Source organism: Rutilus rutilus (assembly GCF_951802725.1).
Source record: "Rutilus rutilus genome assembly, chromosome: 13".
In the NCBI taxonomy this organism is placed as follows: Eukaryota; Metazoa; Chordata; class Actinopteri; order Cypriniformes; family Leuciscidae; genus Rutilus; species Rutilus rutilus.
This window is the reverse complement of record NC_140218.1, coordinates 34,431,683-34,445,393: the sequence shown is the minus strand read 5'-3', so window position 1 is coordinate 34,445,393 and position 13,711 is coordinate 34,431,683. Positions and strand designations below refer to the sequence as shown.

At 39.9% G+C, this 13,711-nt stretch overlaps 1 protein-coding gene across 4 annotated transcripts in view; it reads right to left on the bottom strand.

Moving 5' to 3' along the window:
- Positions 1 to 1,859: 1,859 nt before the first annotated feature.
- Positions 1,860 to 13,711, bottom strand: part of top1b (DNA topoisomerase Ib) — a 31,625-nt gene continuing 19,773 nt past the window's right edge. For all 4 annotated transcript variants that reach the window (XM_084428103.1, XM_084428104.1, XM_084428105.1 and 1 more), the window contains exons 13-21: positions 10,076 to 10,220; positions 8,903 to 9,046; positions 4,810 to 4,995; positions 4,633 to 4,701; positions 3,992 to 4,106; positions 3,714 to 3,841; positions 3,515 to 3,609; positions 3,207 to 3,356; positions 1,860 to 2,753 (exon numbers count right to left, since the gene is read on the bottom strand). In XM_084428103.1, the coding sequence (XP_084284229.1) occupies positions 2,651 to 2,753; positions 3,207 to 3,356; positions 3,515 to 3,609; positions 3,714 to 3,841; positions 3,992 to 4,106; positions 4,633 to 4,701; positions 4,810 to 4,995; positions 8,903 to 9,046; positions 10,076 to 10,220 (1,135 nt within the window). In that variant the 3' untranslated portion in view covers positions 1,860 to 2,650. The remainder of the gene's footprint in view (positions 2,754 to 3,206; positions 3,357 to 3,514; positions 3,610 to 3,713; positions 3,842 to 3,991; positions 4,107 to 4,632; positions 4,702 to 4,809; positions 4,996 to 8,902; positions 9,047 to 10,075; positions 10,221 to 13,711) is intronic.

Genomic DNA, 13,711 nt, shown 5'->3' with positions numbered 1-13,711 from the left:
TTAAAATGTAATAATAAATGTGTCATTCCTACTGTTTGGTGGATTTTGGACTGAACATGTTTTTTTACTTAATGGAAGGAGAAAATGTCTGTCGATAAGAAAAATGAGGTTATACCAGGCCTTAAGCTCAAGTAATAATTCTGATCAAATATTCCATGGGAACATATAACATAAAACATTTACTCACCCTGTAACATGACATTTTTACAATGCAAAGTATAACAGGATGGACCTTTTAAGCTAATGAAGCCCATTACTAGGTAGGAAAGAACAACATTGTAGCAAAAGATTAACATTTTAAGTAAAAAAAAATAATATATATATATATATATATATATACATATGTCCAATGTAAATTGACACAACAGAGTGGCATGTCTTCCAGAAAAATAAAGAAGATGTATGACTAATTCTAGTCACTAATAATGACTAGCTGCTTTCCCTCGAAGGAAATTATGTCACATCTAGCAAGTCATGTGATAGGGCATATGCATGGGTGGACTGGAGTTTGTGGGACAAACAAATTTAATGTTTTTACACAAAATAAATAGTTTTTTTTTTTTTTTTTTGTCAAAGAGAATAAGTCAATTCACTAATTTAACTACTAATCTAGAAATATATAACTAAATTTTATTTCAAAGTGAAGGTCGGAAAATATTATTGGGAATTTTTTTTAATTTACATTTCATGTCAAATATGCAGTATTTTTTTAATGGGGACATAAAACCCACCAAACTAAATATATTTAAATCTAAGAAGCAATTTTGATAATCTGGTTTATTTCTGATATTTATGTTTTGGCTAGTAGAGTTTGAGAATGGCCGGGAACTTGAACATTTAGTCGCAAATGGGCTGGCAGGTGAAAATGTAAATTTTAAACCCAAGTGAAATTGGTTATTAGTTTCACTTGGTCAATAGATTTCTGATTCTAAAACTCAATCATAACCTTATTTTTTTGTAGTTTTCTCACAGAACACCATGTTCTGCAAATCAAAACTGGTGCGCAGCATAATGTCACAGTATAGTTGCATGCAATTGCATAATGCCCACATAGGAAGAGGTTATAAAACCAAAGCCACAGATGCAGATCGCTGCCTTCACGACACATTCAGAGCACAAGGCACGGAGGATGTGACCTGAAAACCTTCATTATAGGTTTACAAGGCTAAATAAAAGAAAGTTGCAACAAGAAAAACCCTCTTTAGCTAAAGCTATTCTGTATAAATCTGTCCTTTATGCTTCATTTTTCTCTAATATTGTCAGCAAAAAAACTAACCAATTCCACTCCTATTTGAGTGTTTTGCATTCAAGACCCAATATCATTTCAGTTCCATTCTGCTTTACATTTACATTTCGCTGTGTCATAAATGTGGACGATACTGTAAACAATTTCTATATGCACCAACGGACTTAAAAAGCAATCTTGAACTCAACTTGGTTTATCTTAAGGGTTAATGTGGGATTATATGACCTTCACAAAAGGACTGCAAACTGTTGACGTCTTACTACACTATTGCGAAGCAAAACCACAAGCTTACATGGTAATATTGCCCAATAAATTATAAAAAATGAGGATGTTTCATGGCGTGATTTATATTGCATATAACGTCTACAAAAAAGCCTGACCTCTAACCATGTGCCATATGACTTCAGTGTCATTTATAGTCATTAAAAGAGAAAGAAAAACAGTCCTATACAAGTGGGCCTTTTCTCAGTTGGTGTAAATAATAAGCTAGGATTTGTATGGTTTTTTTTTTTTCTTTTCTTAGCAGTTTAAAATAAAAAATGGTTGAAACCTTAATGTTAAAAAGTCCAACTATGTCTCATATTTACAGTATGATCTTCTTAAAAACTGTAAGCAGGACTTTACAAGACTTTTAATTACAGATTTCTATAAACACATCAAAGTGGCCAGACAGTTGACAATTTATGGATTCATAATTTAATTCGATTTTTCTTTTTATATATATATATTTTATATAAGCTTAATCTAAATAGGGCTGTGCAACATATAAATAATTGTGCTTTCACGAGAAACTGTTATACCACATAAACTGCACAGAAATGAAACACAATTAAAAGGACGGACAGTGCTAAACAGAGGGATAATCACTATAATGAAAAGCGACACATTCTTTTGTTAAAATACAGCTCTTTACACACATTAAAAACAAAATGTACATCCCTGATAGAAATATTAAAATAACAAAGAAAGACATTCACATATGGTCACATTGCCTCATCATGACATTCGTGCCTCTGATTGTTTTTCTTTATATTTGCCAGCTAAAACATCTATTTACATGATTTTTCATTACGCATATTAAAAATGATATTAAAATATACAATTCATCAATATATCTAAAGGCTAAAACCAAAGGATGCTAAAACTGAAGGCATGGTATGAAACATTGGCAGCTTTTCTTGTGAAAAGACATGGTGTTCAGCAAGGCTCAGTAATAGGCCCGTTTTCTTTTCAAATAGCTTAAGTTAAACAAACAACCACTGAACTAATGTGCGGCCTTATTTCGAGAGAAACTATCGGCTTGTGTTTTACTTTAAATTCAGCTATCCTTAACTGATCAAGCAAAAATATGATTCAATCGTTGATAAACACCTTTTATAGCACAGCAACAATGTAAAATAAACTCTAAAACTCAAAGTCCTCATCTGCCATGTCGATAGCCCAGGCAAACTTCTCTCGCTGTGTTTTGTTGTAGATCTTCTCAATGGAGACTCTCCATTTTTTGCACCTGTGGACGGACGAAAGTGGTAAACAAGAGATCATGGCTGAAGAAAATCTCTTTCACAAACGCACATTTAGCATGGGTAAAGGTCAAAGGATTGTTTCCCACGCTTTTCCAAAAACAAAACGGGTGAACATTGTGTCACAGTAGGGAGTTTTTCCCAAAAACAAGCCAAGAGGTGGGCTGATGACAGTACACACAGAGGCAGAGGTTTGGTTCAGGCACAGACCCTTCTCGGGCCCAAACCGCCACTGTTTCCCATCCACGGACATTACAAACAAGAGGAAAACTGCCAGAGCCTATTGTTCCTGCCTGCATGTTTTTCCCCTTCGAAAGGACTTAGAAGAGACACAAGCAACCTACAGTATATCTACACTACCAACACTAAAGGAAAAGTTAGACTACTAGAATCAAGTCCAACTTGGCGAAGTCACTACGAATGCACACAGAGACTCTTACCAGGCGACTGAGATCCGTGGGTCCAGGTAGTTGAGTTTAGACGTGCCTAATGCGATCTGTTTATTCTCCTCGCGGTCTGTGGCCTGAACCTCCAGCTTCATGAGCTGTTCAGAGATCCTCTCCACTGCTCTCTTCTTCATGTCCACCGCCCTCGAAGAAAAACACACACGTTTATCATGGCTCTGATATAACATCACACACTTTTTATTACCCCGCGCCGTTAACACTTATTAGATCAGTTTCCAGTTCAATTCAATTAAATGCAAACAAAAGAATTAAAAACTGACTGCCAGTCGAAGCTTGCTTACTTTTTACTTTTCTCATCGCGAAGCGTCTTGGCGTCGGCTTTGGCTGCTTTATGCTCCTTCCTGGCAGCAGAGAGCTGTTTCTTTTTCTCGTCTATCTACAGAACAATATGATACCGTTACACAAAAGGTTTCCCCCTTTACTGATGACAGACAAAACTGTCCCGAATTTATATTACTCATGATTTTGAATCACTCTCACCTTGATCTGCAAATTCTGCATGGATTTCTCAAAGGTTTTGGGTGGCGCCCTCTGGTGGTTACAGAGAAGAGCCACGGCTCGGTTCGCTCTGTTATATGAGAGGATCTTCTCAGTGATGTTCTCATCAGCTGTAACAATCAGCATGAAGGGCGCTTGAAGTCATTTAATTCATTTAAATACAATATTTAAACAGCAAGACTGCTAAATTGTTGAGATATTCTCAAATAATTTGCCATGTACACAGATATGGAAAAGAGGAGAGGAGAGGAGAGACTCACGGCTGGTCAGTTCTTTGAGTTGCTGTTGGAGGGTAATGGACGCATTGTAAGTGCGAAACACTTTCGCCGTCAACCCATCCATCAACTCCTGGAGGTGTTTATTCAGAATTGATGTCTGAGGAACAGCAGACATGTCACATTGACCCTATAAAACCTACTGTATCATATTTAATACATGAATTTCTATGGCCTCAACATGACCAAAACTTTAATTTGTTAATCTCTCAATCATTGTATTGCATTATATGTTTTAAAACTACAGAACTTTAATCATAAAACTAAGCTTTTAGATATCAACTAAGACAATTTAGAGATATAGAGTGACGACTGATATTTATATGCATTTTATGTATCTGCTATACTATTATGAAAATCTCACTGATTTACATTACAACCTTTCAGAATTTCATCTTACATTTTCACAATATAAATATCAGCAGCTGCCACAAATTATTTTACTAAATAAAATAACTACTTCTCACTGTATGAGCCATAAAAGCCTGATGTCTCAAATATGATACTCTATGATTTTGCCTAAAGGTTCAATAAATGTACATTTAAAAAACCAAAAACATTATTTAATACGTCAGGCTCTAAAGATGCACACCAGGAATGATGATGTTCATGGTGAAATGTCTTACGTTGAGCCGGTCAAACAGATCGTCTTCCGGCTGCTTGTTTTCAAGAAATAACTGCAGGTTTTTAAAGACCTAACACAACAAAAATGATATTTATTTGTTAGTTATAAACATTGAAAAACATTCCCTCCCTCCCCATGATCCAGATTTACATATCAACAATGTCTCTCTCTCTCTTACTCTTTTCTCCACTGGGATTTTGTTGTAGTAACGGATGGAGTCTTTCCCCAGGAAGTCGAACTCCACCACGAAGTCCTGTCGGTCGAGCTGAGGGTAGAGCTTGATGTGCTCGACGCGCAGAGAGCAGCAGCCCACCGTATCAGCCGTCTCCCCCTCGTCCTTCTCATTACCAGCCCTCAGAGCCAGCTGCACAACACACACACACACACACACACACACACACACAATGGACAATTCTTATTTTTTATAATGAAATATTGCAGTGTTTATCCAAACTGATTTATCTGTGAACATCATCGTTCACTTCCTTGCATCTCTTCTCTTCTCTGATGACGAGGGCGGGGCAACTTGTCACTCACATCTGATCCACCAATAGCAAACCACAACCATCCAATCATTTCCTAATCTACAAATATCAAGTCCCGCCCTACATTTATTCTTGTTTGAGAAGCTGTTTCACTCGGTTATATGTCACAATAGGAACAACTTCAAACATTAGGGCCCTATCTTGCACCCAGCGCAATTGACTTTGTACACCGACGCATGTATCATTCCTATTTTGCACCCGCGCACAGCGGACTTTTCCCTCCACAGACGCACGCCGGTAAATTAGGGAATGAACTTGCGCTCCCGGGGGCGGTTCAGCGAAAAGAGGAGGCGTGTTCCAGCGCAAACGTTCCCTGGTGCTATTTTGCAGTTTCAGAAAACAATTCCACCACTGACCAGGAAAATCCTAGTGTAAAGTCAGTGGCACGTTGCGCATGTTATTCAGATGCTATTTTAAGGGCGCATGCTTGGCCATAATCAATGTAGCGTGTGCACAACGCGCATACACTTTGCTTATCTCATCTACACACAGACGCAGCAGTTCACATTTTTAGAAAACCATAAATTATTACAAGGAAAAATATTAACACACGAGGGAAATCATTGTGGTGTCCATGAAGATGTGGAAAAACAGGCATAAATCTAGCTTACACATTTACCCAAATTATTATACGCCTGTTTAACCGAAGCTAATTTGGGTGGGTTTCTCCATCCCCAATGTCACTTCTCTGTGTTTTACGGCCCTGACGAGAACGTCGGTCTCCTCGGCTGTGAACCGCTCCTGGCGTGCGCCTGGCAAATCCGCCGTTATAATAGTAATCCGCCATGGAACAAGCACACCTGCTCTTAAAGGGAATGTGAGATGATGCTCTGATTGGTTTATTTAACGTTACGCCCAAACCACACCTATGAGTAATGCAGCTACTTCAGACCAACCCATTTTAGATTTGCGTCGGGCGCAAGAGTCATTTATCCCGCCGGTATAATAGCAACAGCGCCCGAGATCCGCCCACAAAGATACTTGCGTTTCACGCTTGATACTTGCGTTTCAGATCATTAAAATAGGGCCCAAAATGTTATATCAAGGGGTGCATATAACTGGTGCGCATGCGTGGTACAAATAAACGATGCGCACCAGAAAACGTGGAGGGAAGCACTTTTGAGTACCAACATTTTTGGGGACAGGGACACGTTTGCTTGCTGGAGTGGGATTTTTCTCCCTCTCTGGTAAGATAGCAATCATGATGTTAAGTGTGTTCATTAATTATTAGGAGTACATCGATCGCAGTCGATCTGTGATCCGTACGGACCAGCTGCCCCACGGTTCGGCACGCATGTGATTCGCGGATTAACTGCTAAGTTTAACCATCACAGAGTGAAAGTTTAGCATTTGGACGTGTTTTGTCTTGCCAATTTACACATTCAAGCGATTTTAAACGCTTAAGAAGAGGCGAATATCAGGACTCGCGCTTTTATCTGTGCGCACGCAGAGAGAGAGAGAGAGAGAGAGAGAGACGAGTTTCAGACAGCAACACTGAATTGATTCCTCTTTCGCATTTACTTGCGCTTGAACGGACACATACACACAAAATGATGTCAAAATACGGTCTCGACAAGTATTCTCTTGGTTATGTCATAGACTTTTCAAGTGAAAAGTTGAGAAAGAAACCGGATGTGTATCAGTATATTTGGTCTTAAAGTGACAGCAGCCTAATGCTGCGTTCACACCAAATGTGAATACAGCGTCTGGCGTGAGTGATTTCAATGTCAAGTCAATGTAAAGACGCGTTTACGCGCGTCTGGAGGTCCTGCGCCGCGAATGAGGCATTTAGCGCGGCGGACGCGAATTCGCCTCATTCATATTTGGTGCTTTTTGTGCATTCATGCGTTTGACGCGAATTCGCGTCTGATGCCCGAGTTGAAAAATCTGAACTTTGGCGTCTGTTCGCGCCGCGTTAACCAATCAGGAGGCTGGTTGCTGCTGTCACGTGGTGAAGTGACGGGATAAACTCTCGCCCGGAGTCACTCATTCAAAATGGAGTAGAGCAATATAGCACAATATAATATTCAATATAGCAGGTAACTGAGTATCACTAGAAAGTGAGTATATAGCCTACTAGTGAGTATCACTAGAAAGAGCACCAACAGTGGTATCCGTACCACAGTTTGAAAAACATTGATCGTTTTTCAATATTTAATATACTGTATTTAAAATTTCATTTACATTTTCTAACCGAAGACAGATGGACAGGCGCTCTGCAGCTGGCAAAGAGCGCCTGTAGTTGGTGTCCTGAAGGGTGATCCTCGCTCCGATGCGGTAACTCTCTCGATGAATGCTCAATCAACATCAGCCATCTTGCAAACAGACAAGCAGATTTCGCCTCAGATGCACGTCAAATTCGCTTCAAACTTTTGCTTTTTACGCGCGTCAATTTCGCTCTGGACACGCGAATGGATTCAAAATGTTCAAGCGTCCAACCAGACGCGGTAGACGCGAATTTGACGCGCTATTCGCGTTTGGTGTGAACGCACAGTAATATTCCTGCTGTTGTCTGTGTCATTAATGTTAATAAAATAAAATAAAATAAACTTCTTCATCATCATCATCATCTACCATGTTCGAGAGAAAAGAAGATAGTGAGGAGAGCAGTCAAGAGGAAAGCGATGACGATGCTTGTAAGATAAGTGTGCCGCGTAAAATGTGAGTAACAATCTCCAGGTGCTCTGTTGAGAACTAGACCAAAACAAGTGATGTGCACCCCTGGTTATATCATTAGTTCTGTCTGTTCTGATGAGTTGCAAAAAAATAACCATGCTAAATGTAAATAATTGTCACGTTGGTTTGCGTTTTATTTGTTTTCATGTCTTTTATTTTGTAGTTTTCATCTTCATGGTTCCTGTTTGTCATGCGATTCCCTTCTCCCGTCATGTGCTTCCCTTGGTTCATCTGTTATATTCTCATTGGTTCTTGTTTAATCAGTTGTTTTCTCATTGGTTCATTGTCTTTTTGTTCACAGGAGTTACTTGTTAATCATTATTCATTGTGTATATATCCCTCATGTTTACCTTGTTCTTTGTTGTGTGTTAATGTTGTTCCCTGTAACTGCTGTTTGGTGAGGTTTATGTTTTCAACTCAAATTCACGGTTATGCTCATGTTCATGTTTCAAGTCATGTTTCAAGTTATCGTTTTGTTTTGGTTCACTTTTGATTTTGGATGAATAAACTGCACATGGGTTTAGTGCAACTCACCATAATTAGGGTTATCCCACTTTTACCAAGGATACAGGATCTATCACTGTAATAAATGTAATAAATGCACTAGAAGTGATTAGACAGGTGTCAACAAAAACATATGACTCATAAATATGTTTTGACAAAATATTGTCAGCAGATATCAATGTTTAATTTATTATTATCATAATTAGTCATATTTTTATAATAAAAATAAACATTATTTGGATAAACATTAGCCTACTTTAACAATATTAATGAATATGTCAATGTGAAATTAACATTTGATTAAGGGCATTCTTGTTTACTAATAACTGGTTTTGTGTTGGGCTACCAAGGGGGTCCTGAAGAAAAAACACCTGAGGACCACTGCTATATAATGTAAGAAAGAAATTATAGGATATGTCCACTATATCTTACTATAACGAGGATTCACCATTGCAGTTTTGTTTGCAGAAACTTTCCTTAACAGATGAAGAGGTACTTTTTAAAAGTGGTGATTTAAACAGCAGAATGTGTGTAATGAAGGGAGACCTTGTCAATGAAGTAAAGTGCGACGGCTCTCTGTCTGATCCTCATCTCTTTACTCCTCCAGTCCTCCCGGTACTGCGCTCGGATCCGCTCCACACACTTCTTCAGCCGGCGCGCCGTCTCGTACTTCTGCCAGTCCTTCTCTCCCTGAGACACACACACACAAAAAAACACACACACAAACCTTAACTAGAATTGAACCAGTTCGCTCCAGTAAAAATGAAACTCTTCATTTCATTGCACTGACTCCACAAATCATTTGAGTCACTCAAAAGTGTCAGAAGTTCCTCATTGGAATTTCATACGTTTTTAATAAATATATATTTTTCGCAGTACCATTAAAAAAATTAGGGGTTGTTAAGATTTTTGAAAGAAGTTTAAAGAAGATTTTTTAAAGTCTGTAGATTTCTCATAAATTCAACAAAAGTTGGCGTTCGCTGTCGGCTCCCTGTCATCACACACACCGCTGGAAAGCTCTCTCTCTCCTGTAGAATGCTGTCAGATCCAAATATGGTCATTTCCTTTTTATCAGCAACCAATCGTGAAAGTAAAAGGGCTGAATGCGCAATCTCATTGGCTGATGATAAATCTTTAAAGCCCGTTTTCTCAAAATGACTTTTCTCTCATTCTCCAAGTCCGAAATCTCTACTTCAGTAGCACCTATATACACCAAACTTTCCAGTCTTGTACCTAGTTATATTATGAAGACATTTACAGAGGGATTTGTAAATATATTATTCCTAGCCTGATTTATCTAACATTTTATTCCAAAAAACATGGCGAAATTTTTTTTTTTAAGGCTATTGACAGTATATTCTGATTTACAGGATAACAGAAGTAGATATCCATAAATCCCTCTGTAATTTTTTTTCCCATCTAATATGTGAACACAATGAAAAAATAATTTTTAACCTGGCTTTATCAAATACTCAGATTTCGTTTTGTAAAATATATGCAAATCAGCGCATATTTAATTAGATATTGCCTAATTTGCATATTTAAACATTAAATTACAGAAAACTTGTAATACATTTTTTTTCTCATCTTAATGTAGGTAATCAACTGGGAAAGTTTCATGGTGATATCTGCTAGTTTACACTATTCACCTGTAGTGTCCCGCCTTAAGTGTTGTTTGAAAAATCAAACCCCTGTCTGAAGTAAAGAGCCGTTTCTGACCTTGATTCTGGAGCTGGGGTTGAGCATGATGTATTTGATGGAGCCCTGAATGTTCTCCGTCCACGACACCAGCCATGTGACTTTGTTGTCATGACGAACTTCCTTCCACCTGGAGCCTGGGGGGGGTCTGGGGTAAACCGAATCTCTGAGGACAACAGACAATGGGAGACAGTCACACTCGCCTTAAAACACTTTCAAGTTTTTCTGCTTGTTGAAAACAGGTTTTACTTGAAGATCTGGAATCTAATGTGGAAACTCTGAAATGAGTTATTGGGAAATGACATTCCTTCTGTTGGAGATCTGTATGAAAGATGTTATCAGAGTTTGAACATGACACATCTGCTCAAGAAAAACAGGATCAGGCCGGCAACACAACACACACACACACACACACACACACACACACACACACACACACACACACACACACAGGAAGCGGCCCTCTGACACACTTACAGGATAAACAACTCCTTCACGAGGGCCACAACAACATCACACTGACCGCTCTGCAACTACAACAATAGCCAGCTAAATATACGGGCTGTGGGCCAGTACTTAAAACTCTGCCAAACACTTCTCTACCAAGAATTACATTTACTAGAGAAAGAATAATCCTGGAGGAACCGGAGCTCAAGCGCTTTGATCAGTGATTATCATCTCAGAAACTCTCCGTCAATTCCTCTACCTGGTGTTTCAACCAGAAGCCTTTAGGTTACATTAACCACTTAGCTAACCCTTGTGAAGTGTGCCTTATTGTACTGAAATACTTCAAATCTTAAAGTATGTTTTTTTTAAATAAGAAAATGTATGAATGAAATAAAAGCCCACTTAAGTGCACTTAAAGAGAGTACACTTCTGACTGTTTTCTTAACACACTTAAGTACGCTTTTAAAATATGCACTTTGTATTAATGTCAAATAAAAAATGTTACTGTAAAGTACATTTTAAATCACTATGTTTTAATAATATTTTGTCATGCTTTAAAGAAGTACACTTATTTTGATGTGTTGAGTACTTTTTAATTCGAACTTTAGTGTTTTTTGATATTACATTTGATGTTAAAGGCAGGGTAGGCAGGTTTTTTCTAAAAAACTTTTTCCAAAATTTGTTTAAACTGTCTTTATATACCAATACATAATTAAAATGTAAGTACTCTGAAAAAGAGAGTATAAAAATCGAGTGTCTGTAGTCCTCTCAGGGCTGCAATAAACACAGCTACTTATTTCCATTCACTCCCCCCCCCTCCCTTCTGGGCTCCTTCCAAAGCCACGCCCCCAAAACACATGAACGCGCGACGCCGACCGCTCAGCTGGAGGACGCGTCTGCCAGCGCCGAGCGGAGAGGAGCGCAGTGAAATGTAATAAAATACCTAACTTCATCATTATGAATATAAACAACTAACATGGCTGTTAGTACTCACTATCAAGCTAGCATATCGATACTGGTAAAGTTTAAAATATATTGAGTTTGATTCGGTAACGAGCTAGTAACATAAGGCAAAGCTAAAAACAGGTTGCATTGATACACGCTTTCCCATTACCATCAGTTACACTGTGATGAAGGTGAATTTCGTGTAAGATTCATAACATATATGGTGCTTTGCATGTAAGAGCTTCCACGATGAAAGCACTGTTGGCTCTGATGAGGACTACACTCCGGAGACAAGTACCGCTGCTTTATCCAAAGACTTTTTGGTCATAGCCTTTTCGAATACTGTCTTCCTTTTTTTTGCCTTGTTTGCCTTCGCTGACTGTATATGCAGGTACTGGGAATTTTGACTGCTCTTTCTCTGCCATAATTGTGATTCTTCCTAGCTTCCGTGCCTCTTCCCCTCCTCGAGTCAAACGGGTGCGCGCATGTGGGCAGCTCCTGTAGCGGCAGGGCTGGTAGCCATGGTAGCGAGGGAGCGTGACAGTCGCCCAGCCAATCATTTCATTCGTTCCGAATGGAAATAAGTAGCTGTGTTTATTGCAGCCCTGAGAGGACTACAGACACTCGATTTTTATACTCTCTTTTTCAGAGTACTTACATTTTAATTATGTATTGGTATATAAAGGCAGTTTAAACAAATTTGGGAAAAAGTTTTTTAGAAAAAACCTGCCTACCCTGCCTTTAAGACATAACCGACGGTGTTTAAGTGAATACTCATCATGTCACATTCTGTTCTGTCATGTTTTCACCTGTTCTGTCATGTTTGCTGTTCTGTCATGTTTGCACCTGTTCTCATTATCCTTAATTAGTTTACCATCTTCCACCTGTGTTCAGTTAATTATCATCACCTGTTTTCAGTTCATCAGTGTTAGTATTTATTTAGTTCCTTGAGTTCAGTCAGTCTTTGTCAGTTCACGTCGTTTGCTGGTGTGTGTTACCCTTCTGCCCGTCTGTACCTTTTGTGTGACATTGTGAGTAAAAGTTTATATTGGAGCCTTTTTGCCTCTTCGCCTTCTTCAACCTACATCACACCCTGACAGAAGAACAGACCAATAATATTTAAAATGGAGGACTGTCTATATCAAGACGGTCGTTCACTGGAGGAGAATGTGGAAGTCTACCTCAACCTTCATCAAGACGCAAGCTGGGATGAGGATTCACTGAAACAGCAGTTCTGGAGTGGGATGGACGATCTACTAGGGATGGGGAAATGAAGCCTCATGAATCACTGAAGCTTTCCCCTGACTGTTCCGGGGAAAGATTCAAAGCTTCGAGAGTGTCGAGAACAGCGCCATCTGGTGCTTATTTAAAATAAAGCAGCCAGAAGCGTTTTAGAAGCTCTGGCAGATGAAGCAACCACAACACACTCCATATTTTCAATGTTATGTGTACAAATAAAAGCCTTACATGTTTGTGTTTGATTTGTTCATTAAATAAATTCATTTTCCATGCTTCAAGCTTAAATTCAAGCTTAAATGATTCAACAAGATTTAATGTAGGCCTTCTCTCTCTCTCTCTCTCTCTACACACACACACACACACACACACACACACACACAATGAATAAGGACATTGTACCTCACTGTGACCGCCACCGAGCCAGTGTCTCTGGATAATGAAGCAGCCACTCAACCACCATCACCGCTGGTCCTCGTCCAGAGCCCGGACGAGGTGAATTTGATTGATTTTCATGCCGAGCCTGCACTTCACGTCAGTCCTGCCGAGCTTGCGCATCATGTAATGCCCACCAAGCCAGAGACTGTTCACGTCATACCCACCGAGCCAGAAGCTTCTCACCTGCTGGTCCCGTCCAGCCCAGAGCTTCCTTCGCCGCTGGTCCCGTCCAGCCCAGAGCTCCCTTCGCCGCTGGTCCCGTCCAGCCCGGAGCTTCCTTCGTCGCTGGTTCCATCCAGCCCAGAGCTTTCTTCGCCGCTGGTCCCGTCCAGCACAGAGACTATTTCGCCGCTGGTTCTGTCCAGCCCTGAGCCTGTCGCCATCCCAGAACCTGAGCCCTCAGCAGAGATGGCCACCGACACGCCTGAACCTGAGCCCTCAGCAAAGATGGCCGCCACGTCGCCTGAGCCCTCAGCAGAGATGGCAGCCGCCACGCCTGAACCTGAGCCCTCAGCAAAGATGGCCGCCGCCACGTCGCCAGAGCCCTCAGCAGAGATGGGCGCCGCTATGCCTGAACCTGAGCCCTCACCA